This window comes from Antennarius striatus, chromosome 4 (assembly GCF_040054535.1).
Source record: "Antennarius striatus isolate MH-2024 chromosome 4, ASM4005453v1, whole genome shotgun sequence".
Taxonomy (NCBI): Eukaryota; Metazoa; Chordata; class Actinopteri; order Lophiiformes; family Antennariidae; genus Antennarius; species Antennarius striatus.
The window spans coordinates 7988030-8003376 of record NC_090779.1 but is presented as its reverse complement, the minus strand read 5'-3'; the positions used below and the strand labels follow the sequence as shown (position 1 = coordinate 8003376).

The window sequence follows — 15347 nt, the reverse complement described above, 5'->3', positions numbered from 1 at the left end:
GTTGCATGACTTTTAGGAAGGAGTTAAGACAGGCTCTGGGTGGTCAGGAGGTGCTTCCAGATGACTGGACAACTACAGCTAATGTGATCAGGGAGACAGGTAGGAGAGTACTTGGTGTGTCATCTGGAAGGAAAGTAGATAAAGAGACTTGGTGGTGGAATGAGGAGGTACAGGAGTGTATACAGAGAAAGAGGTTAGCCAAGAGGAAGTGGGACACTGAGAGGACTGAGGAGAGTAGACAGGAGTACAGGGAGATGCAGCGTAAGGTGAAGGTAGAGGTAGCAAAGGCCAAACAAGAAGCTTATGATGACTTGTATGCTAGGTTGGACAGTAAGGAGGGAGAGACTGATCTATACCGGTTGGCAAGACAGAGAGATAGAGATGGGAAGGACGTGCAGCAGGTTAGGGTGATTAAGGATAGGGATGGACGTCTATTGACAGGTGCCAGTAGTGTGATGGGAAGATGGAAAGAGTACTTTGAAGAGTTGATGAACGTGGAAAATGAGAGGGAACAAAGACTAGAACAGGTGACTGTTGTGGACCAGGATGTAGCAAAGATTAGTCAGGATGAAGTGAGGAGGGCATTGAAGAGGATGAAGAGTGGAAAGGCAGTCGGTCCTGATGATATACCTGTAGAGGTATGGAAGTGTCTAGGAGAGGTGGCGGTAGAGTTTCTGACTGGGTTGTTCAACAGGATCTTAGATAGTGAGAAGATGCCTGAGGAATGGAGGAGAAGTGTGCTGGTGCCCATTTTTAAGAACAAGGGAGATGTGCAGAGTTGTGGCAACTACAGAGGAATAAAGCTGATGAGCCATACAATGAAGTTATGGGAGAGAGTAGTGGAAGCTAGACTAAGGGCAGAAGTGAACATTTGTGAGCAGCAGTATGGTTTCATGCCAAAAAAGAGTACTACAGATGCAGTATTTGCTTTGAGGATGTTGATAGAGAAGTACAGAGAAGGCCAGAGGGAGCTGCATTGTGTTTTTGTAGATCTGGAGAAAGCTTATGACAGGGTGCCCAGAGAGGAACTGTGGTATTGTATGAGGAAGTCTGGAGTGGCAGAGAAGTATGTTAGAATGGTGCAGGACATGTATGAAGACTGTAAGACAGTGGTGAGGTGTGCTGTAGGTGTGACAGAGGAGTTCAAGGTGGAGGTGGGACTGCATCAGGGATCAGCTCTGAGCCCCTTCTTGTTTGCCATGGTGATGGACAGGCTGACAGACGAGGTTAGACAGGAATCTCCATGGACTATGATGTTTGCAGATGACATTGTGATCTGTAGTGAGAGCAGGGTACAGGTGGAGGAGAAGCTAGAGAGGTGGAGGTTTGTCCTGGAAAGGAGAGGAATGAAGGTTAGCCGCAGTAAGACAGAGTACATGTGTGTGAATGAGAGGGAGCCAAGTGGAATAGTGAGGTTAGAGGGAGAAGAGATCAAGAAGGTGGAGGATTTTAAGTACTTAGGCTCAACAGTCCAGAGCAATGCAGAGTGTGGAAAAGAGGTGAAGAAGCGTGTCCAGGCAGGATGGAACGGGTGGAGGAAAGTGTCAGGTGTGATGTGTGATAGAAGAGTTTCAGCTAAAATGAAGGGAAAGGTGTACAAAACTGTGGTGAGACCAGCGATGTTGTTTGGTCTAGAGACAGTGTCACTGAAGAAAAGACAGGAGACAGAGCTAGAGGTAGCAGAGATGAAGATGCTGAGGTTCTCTCTGGGAGTGACCAGGAAGGATAGGATCAGGAATGAGTACATCAGAGGGACAGCACATGTTAGAGGTCTTGGAGATAAAGTCAGAGAGGCCAGACTGAGATGGTTTGGACATGTCCAGAGGAGAGATAGTGAATATATTGGTAGAAGGATGCTGAGTTTTGAACTGCCAGGCAGGAGGCCTAGAGGAAGACCAAAGAGGAGGTTTATGGATGTAATGAGGGAAGACATGAAGGTAGTTGGTGTGAGAGAAGAGGATTCAAAGGACAGGGCTAGGTGGAGGAAATTGATTCGCTGTGGCGACCCCTGAAGGGAAAAGCCGAAAGGAAAAGAAGAAGAAGAACGTAGCTCCGTGTCATTTCCAGTCTTTTTCCACATTACAGAATGGACCGCCCTACTTCGTCTCTGATTGGTTAATTCTTGTGCCTTGGCAAGTTAAACCTATACTTAAGGACTTTTGATTGGATATATGGAGGTCAGCAATTTTAAGGTAAGCCAATCAGAGGCTAAGTAAATCAGGAAACTGTCCTCCCACACCGACTTCACGCCCCCTGATGACTTGTTAAACAGCGCCACCTGGTGGCAAACAGCAACACGAACCTGACAGTCTCCATGGCGACGAAGTATGATAACTTTTTGATGAGTGGACGACAATTTACTGACGACGGTGAAAAATATGAATGCAAATGATGAGAACACTAATAGAAAACAATTTTTAATTCATTAACCTATTAAGGGATAGTTATTGGCTGACGGGAACTAATGGATAGAGGTCCAGATTATGCTCTTACTAAATTCACGTCAAAGCAGTCTCATAAAGAATGAATGGGCTCTTTTTGTTTGTTATCATTTTTTGTCCCCATTAATGAGAAAGCCCCATGTGAAGTGAGTGATTCTCCATACAACATTTTCACCCAATCAATATTCTACAATCAATAGCCTGAGAGTTAATAGTTGTACCCTGCTTCACCCGACAACCCCTCAAACTCCACCCATCCGTCCCGCACCGCCGCACCGCCCGGGAGACGTCCAAGCTGCGCGCACTGCGCTGAGTGGCAGCTTCATGAGGCTGGACGGCTTCACCTCCACAAGTTGTCACCCAGATACTTATTGATGGGGAATTTGTGCTGAAGGCGCACCTGCATGCGATGGAAGTCAGGGTTTCTCAGGTCCGTGGCAGCTCCTCAGGTAGGTTTAACTTCTGCAGGAGGCCTAGTGAGGTATGCATGAACAAAGAATATAGAAGTATGAATACAAGATAAAAAAATATTCACTTTTATGTCTTCTGTTGTTTACCCTGCCATGTTTGTTCAATAGTTCACCCATTGCTATTTATACAGTCAGTTTATTTGAAAACTGTTGTCATATACTTTTGTTTATGGGGTCTTTTGAGAGTTAGAAAATATACTAAAATTAATCAAAATGTCTCATGTTGCACTGCGCAGAGAAAATTAAAATAAAGTCAGATTTGTGCATTAATTATTTCCATAACAGACTAGAGTGATAATGGTCGGTGTATAGTAAAAAAAACACACTGTAAGACACATGTTTAAGTGAGGATTATAGAGACACATTCTTAACTATAAACTGGAATTGATGAAAGGTGATCTTGTAAGATTGATTTATTTATGAGATGAGGTTTTCAATGAATTGGAGAACAGTAAAATTAATTGAACCGCATTAGTTGGTGGTAGTTTTTAACGAAAACAATCCTGAGTGCGCTTTGTATGACATTTCCACTGAAAAAGAATACAACAAAATGTTTTTTTATTAAATAATTACAAATCAGAGAGGCTGCTTCATGTGTGCTTTATACCAATCTTCACACATTAGTTTCCTTTTAGGCTGAGCCATACTGTATGTGTTCAGCCACAGTGTGGAGGAAGGACAGAAAAACCTTTTTCTGGGGAAATCCAGAAAATATATCAAGCATCATTCAGTTGTGCTTTCTAATGCATGAATGCTTTTATCAGCTGTTCTAAATCACACTCCCTCAGGCGGACTGTTGTTATTTTCTGATAGATAATAGGGCAGTGCTGTCATCTGTGGCGAGCCATGTGGATGATGTTCTGCCGTGACTCCAAGAAGGACATGGGGGCCATCTGTGATATAGGGGCTCTGCTGGAAGCTGGGCGAAGGGTTGCATGGTGTAAATCATCAGTCAGGTGTATGAATCTGCTTTCTTATAATGTGTATCCCTGCATCCAGTGTTTCTGTTCACTGCTCATCTCTGCAAGATATTCACTGTATGAGAGGGAGATATGTCAGAGGAGGTGGAGGAGGAAGAGGTGTGCAGGAGGCTACCAACAAAAACACATGAGTCTTTCTTCTACAACTTAATGTCTAGTTTTATGAACTAAAGTAACATTTTAAGGACTGAATTTTTTGGAGATAAAAATCAACTTTAATTTTTTTTTGTGCAAAAGAATTTGTCTACCACAAGCTCCATGTTTCTGTCAGAGCGCTCTGAAGCGTGTTGGGGAGAATCTACATCAGAAGTCACGATGGATTCTCAAGTATAAGAAAGCCATTCTCTAATTGAGCTTTTTTTAAATTATGATAGTGTTTCCATGTTACTTAACTCACACTCCGTCTGTACATATTAGATAGTGAGACGAGAGCGCCGTGAATGTATGGAAACATTAATGTGGCTTAAAGTGATCACTGCTCACTAATGTAGGCTGTTTAAATGTGAGCAACACAGATCAGATAGTAGCCATCATGTAATGTAATCACAGCCACATAAAGGCCCTTCCCACTGGATGTACGCCTCCTTCATGTGCATTAAGGTGATAAATATCGATGCTCCTATTCAGTTGACAAGTTGATGGGAGAAAATATTCACCTGGCTTCATTCACACCACATTACCTTTGTCGGATCTGTACTGTAAAGTGTCTCTGTGCAAATATTGATCACCGTTTTTCACAACCTCATCAGTAAGCCAGAGATGGGTTTGTCACATTTATTGTAAAACACTAATTTGCTCACACTAATGGCCAGTATTTGCTGGACAGTCTGACTCACACTGTGTGTACTTACCTTTACATTTATGCGGTTGATGCTGCCACACATTTTACAATGTCTCATCAGGTAGTTGCCATTTCTCCGGAGGAATTAAGAGACTTGAGGCCTCAAAATGTGTGCCTTTGAATAAATAATCAATTTGCCAGGAAGTTTGAGCAGGGAGTACCTGCTCATCAATCGATCCTCCCCCATGTCTCTTCAGTTTGGAAACCTTCAGGTTCAGTATATTGCACTTAGTCTACAAACTGTAATGGACAAAGCACATTTCAAGGGAAGTGATTTTTTTTTTCAGACTATTTGTCTGAGCTGTTGTAACCTAGACGCAGCAGTTTGCTCGTCGCTTTTTATTTCATTGACCTTCACCTGCAATTATCTATGTTAATGGTATTTGTTTGTCTTGCAGTAAATGTCCTCTGAATTGACTGAACTCTATGTTGAATGTCCTATACTAAATAAACATCTGCGTAACGTTTCTGTATTGCAAACCCTTTTTAGTTTGGATTGCAAAAATTTCTTTGGTAGCATTTCTGCTGCTGTTATGAACTAAACTGTACACATGGAAAATTTTGCATTTCAATATCAAACGACACACATCAACATGTCCAGCAGCCGTGTACTGTTTTCTAACAAGCTCCATCAAGAAGTGATGCTGAGGGGAGATGGAGCCGCTGAATCTGTGGAGAATAATTTCTGAGATGCAAAGTAGCGCTGAATGTTTGTGAGTCATGAGGTTTGGACTCTGATTGGTGCCCCGCGGCTCTGGCTTTTGATTTTAATGAAGCTGAATGCACACATGAGGCAGAACACACACTTCAGCACACACTGGATGAAAGCCTCTGACAGTAGACGGTCACGTTCTCAGTGTAAACAAATTAAAATGAGTTACCATATGCTTGCCTTGGCAGTGACCTAAGTGGGATTCAGAATGGTAGCCTCTACATTATGTAATAAAGCAATTACAGTGTAATGGCTCTGTGACTAGATGCACAGAGGCCAACTATTGAATTCATAGCCGACAATAAACCTTTCATTTTCTCATTGTGCTCATTATTCCCATTCTGAACATGCACATTGTTTAGAAGAGGAATAACGATTTAAAACTGGCTCAAGAAACACCAGTTAATCATTTTTTTTAACAAGTAGTGCTTACTGGTATATTGTATTTTCATTACAATAACAACATGCACCATAAACACATCTCAAAAGAGATGCCTGAGTTGTGATACCTAAGAAAATGTTTTGGTTTTCAAGGAATGCATCCACATCCTGAATCTGAACATTTGACCAATAAGAGGGAGCCAAATCCAGCTTTCAGATATTTTCATAGTAACTGGATCAAATATTAGATTTGCTGATGATACCTGAGGAAGAAAAGGGACACTGGTCCTCAGCATATGTTAAATATTAGATCCGATTTCTTACACATTTCCTGTTTGATGGTTAACTGACGTGTTCAGAGGAACTACATAGCTGATTTTCTAAAGCAGGAGGCCTCATTGTCCTCCATTAGTGTCAAGTATCAGAGGGTAAAAGGGAATTTTAAAGACTTATTAAAAATTCATGAGGGCGGTAACTCTAGAGGGAGATAAGCAGGGAGCTTAACTGCTGTGATCACTTATACATATTTTACTGATCTGAACATAAAGCCTGTGCGTTTTCCTTTGATGACTTGTTGTATCACAGTTTGAATGATGGCAGCATGACCCCAAAAATAAAGGTAAAAGGTTATATCAGCACAGCATTTTGTCTCATGCTGATGTGTGTTTTCAGGATCATGTCATCAAGATACCTCCATGTTCCTCCCCCTGCTGGAGCGACAAGTCTCCACCTCCTCTGGAGGCAGCAGGCATCTTCCCATCAACCCCGCCATCGACCACTCAGCGTCCTGGAGCTCCTCACGGTCCAACAGTCTCCACTCTGGAGACACAGACGCCGACCAGCACGCCAGTGAGTTTACAGCATGGAACCTCTGCGCGTGTGTATTCGGTACAGCACTGCATTTTTATATCAAGTTTATACTTATAGATCAACTTGACTCTGCCATCACGAAAGTACAAGAGTCATGGATGAATCCATAAAACATTCATTGATCATCATAAGTGCTGTCGGTCACTTTACAAACACCAAATATCTTTCAGCTCTGCATTCTTATAAGTGACAATCCATCTGTTTTCTTTTTATTATTTTCATTATAATAGCTTATACAACAACAGATCGAGTGATAAATAATAACAGAATGAATTAATCATTAGAGTCACTATAACTACTGCTGTTTTGTTGTATTTTTGACACTGAAGGGGAACAGACTGCACCGTGTTTTCTTTGGACTCAGACACTATTTTGTTTGAGTGTCACTGAACATGTGACTCATGTTAAAATTAGGCTTCTATACTAATTTGCCTAAAAAGTCAACAAGGAAATTGCAGCTATTTTAAAATGCAGAATCTTAACTTAAATCAAAGGAATTGGATCACATTACCCAGCTGCTTGAGCTCAGCCATCCATCTGTTTTAGCATTCACCTCATTGTGTATCTTTAAATGACGTTGCCCCTCCCTACCTTAAACTTCTTATTTAATTTTGTTCCACATCGCTCGTCTCATGTTTTTAAAACATTTGTCATGTGTTCCATAAATTTAAAGTAAATTTAAATGATGTCTTTTTCATCTAACGTAATTCAACCCATTCTTTAATATTTTGACATGTTATTTTAATACTTTTTTTATTGTACTTTGTGCTCTCACATAACTTCGTTTTTATCTATTTTTATTTTCCCCAGAATTGGAGATTTTGTCTACGTGTAAAGCACTTGCGTGTATGAAACAAGCTGTATAATAAAGTTATTTTGAATTACATACATATTGTTCATGCACAGACAGAGGGTGAAGAATATTTTTAATTTACAGGATGCTGATAGTGCAGTTACCTATTTTGTCCTCAGGGTGGCGGTATTTGACTTCACTAAAACCCTTCGCCTCTGCAGTCCCTGCTGTCATCTGACCTACATCTCCACGCGAACAGGCAGGAATGGTGGAGATAAAATTTTAAATGAGACTGACCATATAAAAGCTACTTACTTATTTATATAAGAGCGCAGTGGAGGAATTCATCTGTGTGGCGGTTCAGGAGCTCTGGAGGTTGGTGTGAGCAGCTCTGCCTGCATCCTCACCAAACATCAGAATGAGGTGGAATGAGGAGAGGCGTCCTGAGCTGCAACACAGCAGATGGTATGAATGTATGATGGATGCCAGAGTGCATAGAATGATCAGCACTGTGAGGAGTAAACACACACATTAATGAAACCATGACTGGATTATTGTGTCCAGGTGAAAACTGACCAGAGTGCAGCATCCAGTCCATGGTGTGCTCTCATAGAACCACATGGACAGCAGAGGGCTTCCCCCTCACATTCTGCCTGCAGGCCTGCTGGTCTGTGTGCTTGACATTGAGATGAAGACAATGACCTTGGAGATGAAGCCTCATAAGTTCTCTGTTTGGTTGAAGCCTCACGCTGACTGATTTTCTGTCAATGTCTGTTTTGCTTGCAGCTCCTCACTGAGGTGCAGGTTTCACCACCACATGACTAGTTTTTAAGCCCCTTTATTACAACATGTCACTAAGGAATGTTATAAAATTTCCAAAAGTGATAAGAGGGTGCAGCTGATGATGAATATCACATGAATAAAATGTAAAATATATCATAAAAGTAAACAGAAAGAGTATTCCATTTAATCAACAAATTACTGTTGAGCCAGAATAATGAAGACACCAATTTCAACATCAGGATCTAGTCATTTTTAGCCTCAGGTCCAGCTCCCATGGATCACATTGGTCTTCTCAGAGGCCTCCTCCTGCCACAGCAGCAGTGTGTCCGCTGAGCCTCCGTATTGATTCTCACAGATTTAAATGTCTGCCGATGCAAAGAGTTCAGCTGAGAAAAAAAATCTTTGCTGGTGTTTTGGTCTGTTTTTCTTGGTTGAGCCTGTCAGCCAATGAGCCTCTGTCACCCGTGTGCGCTGGGTTTTGTCCCAATGGTTCACAAACTGTAATTTTTAGGTTGTATTTGAATTTTCTGCATAGACATGTCTGTAAGTAAACTGAAGAAACATGCAGAGAAACTTTTTATTTGTTGAGGTTTTTAGTTCAGAGAGTAAAAGGACTGGACAAGCCCCCCTTAGGCTCGTGTATATAACCTTAAATGTGAGGTGATAGAATTATTTATTGGAGCTTCTATTGTTTGATTTAATTCAGCTCCATTTTTACCCGACTGACTGCAGTATTTAAGGTTTGTAGTTGATCCAACTTGTTCCTCCGGGTACCAGCAGCTTTCTTCTGATCAAAGAGGGAGATTTACGCGCAAATCAATACGTGACCTTGTCGGTCCATTTGAGATATGCCGCCCCCGGTAATTTCCCTCGTCTTATTTCGGAGTCGCTAAATCAGGACGGAGGGGGGGGGGGGGGGGGACGTGTCCATCTCAGGACCTCCCCTGCCGTTCGTCACCATGACAACAGCCCTGGATGGCAGAGGAGGAGGCGGCGGCAGCATGCGGAGCGGAGACAGGTGTTGCTGTGGTTTGCGCATCGCTGGTGAGCGCCTTTTGCCAGGATGGGAGCTGCGAGAACACGCACAGGAACCCGCCGTAGTTTCCCGTTTATTCTGAATGTTTTTTTTGGATTTTTGAAATAAGGATTTAAAGTAACGCTGGACGCCAAGTGAACGTCGCAATGGTGCATCACTCGGGCTCCATCCAGTCCTTCAAGCAGCAGAAAGGTTGGTCGCTGTTTGCTTTGGATGCGCGTTTCTCTTTTTTTTTGTGTGGGGTGACTTTTCCTCTCCAGTTTCTTAGTTTGGAATCCGGCTGGGGACTTGTTCCAATCATGACGCAGAGTTGGACATGCTGATGACGCCTGTTTGTCAACCTTGTGCGTTTTGATGTTATCCACTAGTTCGTGTTCCATCAACTGACCACTAAGTCCTTACTGGTGAGGCAGAGGCAGATTTATGGGTGACACTAAAACAACGAGGGTTTGTTCACATTAACAAACATCAGAAGCTCTGTGAACTACATTGATACCTCACAGTGACATCCCTCCTGGTTGGATGACCTTCCTTCACATCCATCCAGTTCAGATCTAGGTGAGGTTTCTCTTTGGACTCAAGGCAGTTTAAACTGCTAAAGTCAAAGTCAGATCCATTTCAGCTTTCAAGGATAAACACTAGCAGCAGACACGGGCTACTATAGAACAGATCACGCTTTGTGAATACGTGTGTAGAAACATGCAGGCTGACGGTGATCAGATTGTCTCTATGCACAGCACGCTGCGTTTTGGATTCAAAAATTATTAGAGTTTTTTTTTTTTTTTTTTAAAGTTTATGTTGCAGAAAAGGACAGGGCTAGATTAAGGCAATTGACTCGCTGTGGCAACCCCTGAAGGGAAAAGCCGAAAGGAAAAGAAGAAGAAGATGTTGCAGAAGAAGATGTTGCAGAAAATGCATAAATGAGAAGATGGCATCACACATCTGATGGCTCTTCCTTGTGTCCATTTGGGACTTTGGTGTTTTTGGAATCGCACAGAATTCCCTGTGCAACAACAGAGTGGGTTGTTACAAAATCATAGCAGGTTCTTCACGTCTATGAATAAACGCTGGTCATAAATCTGTGTCTTCCACTCCAGCTAGATTACAGCACTGTGGCTGTATTGATTTATCCCCTAAGTATCAGGGCTCTTAAGGAGAACATTAGTGATTCTTTAATACTCTGTGTTAATTATTAACATGTTGAAGGTCTATATTTAGTAAAAAGGTGGGGGGAAAGTCTTGTTTTCATGCTGGTGCAGGAGTGATGACCTCTTTTTGTTTCTACCTGCTGAGGAGGATGAAAGGCTGCTGATGAGACGACGCTGACTGACGACTGTGAGCTCATCAGATGTCGCTCATTTCTCTTCGTCTTTACCTCAGAATAAACACAAAAGGACAGAGAAGTTTCATCTTCTACCATGGCCTGCATGCCAATGTGGACTTTAACTCTTGACTCCATAGTCAAGAGTTAATGATCTTATTGGAATTGTAGTTATATTCTGTTTTAGGTGTAATTGGTTAAGAATGAAGCTTTTTTTGGTTCTATTTTCAGACCAACCAACAGAAAACTCAGAAGAGCATGCTGTCAGATTTATGTATTGACCTGCCTGCAGGCTGGTTCTCAGGTTTTAGTGACTGGTAAGTGCTCCATTAAATCGAAGACAAAGCGGTTGAGCGATGGTTCTGAGAGTCCCTCCGAAGCAAAAGGCAGAAATTAAACTGTCCTCCCTCACACACCCTATGAGAGCATTAACGGCATGGAGCTGGAACAGTGTGAAAGCTGATTGGAGCGTTATGTTTTATACACTCATGGGGTGAAAAGCTTTGTTGCAGGAGAAAGGGTTGTTATTGCTTCATAGGTAATCATTAAAATTCGAAAATAGATAAATGAGGCACTGGAAGGAAAATAATATTTATAAAGGAGTTACACCTCTTAAGTTTCTTTTCATAGGTGCGGAACTGTATGTTAAAAATGTTTTAATGTGAAGATGGAGATAACAGTTTAGAGAAGGAGCAAAACTCAACAAAATGAATACAAGAAGGGCATACAGATGTTTTTGTTGATAAAATGCATAATTTATTTGGATAAATATTGGAAAATATTGTCACCTTATAACTTCAAATGAATCCGATCTGATATATTGATATAAATTGTGTGCTTCACATTAGAGTTTCCCCTGAACATTTGTAGACACAGGGATGAGTCTTCCTGAAACTGCAGATTGAAAAGCTTCATAGAATGTGTTTTAAACATTAAACCGCCCTGTTTTCCAACACAAATTCTTACCGAGTGGAGACCTCCTCCCTGTCTTAGCTTCAGAACGATGAGCATGTTGATGATGCAGCCTTTGTACCCGATCACAATTGTATCTCCTGTCTCCAGTGAACGTCTTCACCTGTGGAACGACTCACTTGGGTGTTTGTGATTGGTCCACGTTGCGTGTTGTATCATCTCCCTCTCTCTCTCTGTATATACACACCTTTGGCTGCATGGCACTAAGCAGGCCACCTGTCCTCTTATGCAAGCAGACAGATGGTTTTATAAAAACAGACTTTAATTTCAGGACGGATCTGGGGAGAGCACACATACAGTGTCATCTGTGATTGTAACAGGCTCCTGGAGAACGTTAGGTTGGCATCACATTTACGTGGGATTGGTTGAGCCGCAATTTGTAAATGCTTGTCTTTAATCTACTCGCAGTTTAGCAGGTAGAGAAGGAGTGTGAGAAATGACAATGCCGTGAAGCTGCTCTGTTCTCTGTGTGTGTACAGCCTGGCAGGAAACCGCTATAACACTTCCACAGTCTTTAAATAGTCGACAGTCACTTTGTTGCTAGGTTATGAGAATAAAGGCATAACTTCTGCTGGAGACCAACGTAATTCTCATGCATAACACACAGGTTTTAGTGACATGGTGACTATGGTGGCAAAAATACTGCCGCTGACAAAAAGGAGGAAATTGGGTGTTGTATTAAAGAAAAAGCTCAAAGAGAGAAGTGTTTATGCATAAAGGTCAAACACACAGACGGTGTCTCCAAACGAGTGATATTATTTGCAGAGGATGCATTCTCCCATGAGTGGAACTCACATTATCACAGAAGAGGCTTTGTAGAAAATCCCATGATGTAGTTGGAATCACAAGCAATCAGGAGCCATGAGATGATAGAGTCAAGTTACAAGAAGGAGGGAAACACAAAGTGATATTTAATCTGCTCAGATGACGGCGCCCAGAGGTCGTACCAAGATGGTTTAATGAGGTCTTGAACGGTTTAAATCAGGGTAAAGCGCGCCATCTGCTCTGAGGTGTGTTCACGGTCAGGCTGCACGTGACGGACGTCTCTGCACCGTTCACACTGGTCTCACGTTCCTGTTAATCAGGATTCCATCCACTGATTCAATGATGTCAGTTTTCAACGGTGGGAAATGCTTCACAGCGAGTTCCTGTATTTAGATGTGTCTTGTTTTAATAAGACATAAATTAGTGTCAGCTCCAATCAATCAGGTGCTTCTAAATACTGACCCAGTCTATGGTGCGAAACTACACCTCTTCAATTATACACTCATTATAATATAGCTGATTTAAATAGCATGTCATAATATATTAACGTTAAATGAATTTAATGACCACATTTGCATTCGATGGGAGAACTCACATAATTATCATTGGACTGAAATGTGACGGATAGGAAATAACCTTTTGAAGGAATGCATGGTTTTAACAATAGGATTCTCTTAATGAGAGGAGATTGAGTTCAACTCCTGTTTGGATCAGTGCATCTGTCATAGTGTGTTCTACTCTTTCATTTCATAAAGTACAGGTACTTGATTTCACCATACTGAGATTAAAAACAGAATAACTTCAAGTATTTTCTTTGAAAACTAAAATAAACCCACAGAATCACTTGTGCAGATAGTCTTTCGTTACTGTGATGTCATCAGTGATGTTATCAGTGGTGATGCCCTGACTTTTATAATAATGATGATCACATATTTGGTTTGCCACCTGTTTTATCCAGCAGGTTAGATTATTAATTTTTAATGTTGACGTTTCCATGCATGGCTTGACTCGAAAATTCCAAGAGACACCAGGATCACTTGTCATTTATTATTCAAAATTTGTCAGCAAGAATTATCGTCCTTGCCTCAAGTGTTAACTGTGTTCTACAAGATACGGTTGATAATGATATGGTTCCAAGTAGCCTCTGTGAGCTCAGCTCCGTCTCTGTGTTCTTTGATATGATGCCAGGAGGAGGATGAAACACACTAATTGCCTGAAGAACGTTTCTGCAGGAGTGGCTCTTGGTCTCGCCTCAGCCCTGCCTTGACGTGATAATTTTCCTAAATGCACCGCAGTGTTTCGGGCCTGCTCTCACGTGTGTGTGTGTGTGTGTGCGTTATCTTTATTTTTAGCCCACTTATCTATAGCAGGGATTTTTGAACTGTAGTAAATAAGTGAAGGTATAGTTATCACGATGATGATTTTTGTGGTGCTTAAATAGATGTTGATTCAGAAGTGTTCCTCAGCGGAACGCTGAATGCTCAAAGCTGGAAACTCAAAGCTGAAAGCACCATGATTATGGATGAATTATTGAACTTATTGAATGGAAACATGGAGGCATGATGGGAAACAGCCCACTGACCTGAATCCCCTGTGCATTTAGTGCAATATCGTCCCAGATAGTCTCAGTGCTTCATTTCTTGTTCAGGTTTCTCACTATGATTGTGGAAAACATAGCAATAAATGAAAAGCTAATATTTTTACTCATATTAAAGAGTTTCACTTCATTTTTAGTTCCCATCATATCAATAAACAATAAAAAAATCAATCAAATGTGGAAGAATGATATACTGTGCAGCAAAATTGGGATTCAAGCCTGTGGCCACTGCCAGGGTGTTGGTGTGTGGGTCACGTTGTCCCCGCTGCACCATCTGGGCCCCAGAGCACAATCTTTAAAGTACATACCATAAAATTCCTACACACATACAAAACCAAACAAAATCCTTTTAATCTCTCATCACAAGACCATCAGGGACAAACTGCATGGGAGAGGCGCAAATCCCGGGTTCGTGACCTTTGGTGAGGCTCATCCAGTTCCCTCCTGGACGACGCGGTGTGGTTTAAGAGAACACACACACGATTGTTGTGAAGACCTGCCGCCTCATGGCAACCACCCTCCCTCTGAACCCTCTGCTGTGGTTTGATTTCTAGCTGCCTGCGTCCCTCTTCTGCTTCCCCAACAAACACATATGCACAGAGACAAACACACACACACACACACACACACACATACAGTAGGATTAACTTTCTCCTGATGAACCAGTTTTAGCCAGCACACAGCAAGATTAAACACAGGATTTCATGTTAGATGAGTTTTTATATATTTACAGAGCGCTATCTTCACAGTGTTGCTGTGACTCCAGAACAGAGGTCATGGAGTCGACCCACATGTGAAAATGAAACCAGAGCTTTGGAATAGGACAGTGATTTAAAGAAAACAGTTTATGCATCCTTTCATTCAAAGCGAGGCTGAGCCACTTGACCAGTCATATTTTTCATGAGCTCATTTTCTGAAGTTTCCACAGAAGCAATTTCACACAACACCAACCCCATCCAATTTGTGGGTCTATTTTAGACGACGGGGTCCCGTGGGACGACCCAGCCTGTTAGCTCGCTCTGTTCTGATGTATCCTCGCCTGCATGTTGGTCCTTGCAGATGTCTGCTGGGATTATCCAGACCAGTAAATTAACATGTTTGACTATAACATGCTACGTAGTAGCAGCCATTCTCCATGTACTGATCAGCATGTGGGAGACAGAATAGGCAAGGGTTTTATAATAGTAATGCATCTATATTTCAGGGTCCACCTGCAAAATTATATCACTTAGAGCTCTTTGCCTGTTGAGTTGGCGCTCACTGATGGTCTGCACTGATTTATCAGCCAGTCATAAAGCATGTCGGCGCTGGAAAAAACAAACATTAATGCTCACCAGGCCATAAAATCAGCAATTTCTTGAATGTACTGCAGATGTAATTGTCAA

The 15347-nt window shown here is 41.9% G+C and overlaps 1 protein-coding gene across 1 annotated transcript in view; it reads left to right on the top strand.

The window, feature by feature from the left end:
* Positions 1 to 9453: 9453 nt before the first annotated feature.
* Positions 9454 to 15347, top strand: part of ano3 (anoctamin 3) — a 28814-nt gene continuing 22920 nt past the window's right edge. The window contains exon 1 of the mRNA XM_068312681.1: positions 9454 to 9499. Coding sequence (XP_068168782.1) covers positions 9454 to 9499 — 46 coding nt within the window. The remainder of the gene's footprint in view (positions 9500 to 15347) is intronic.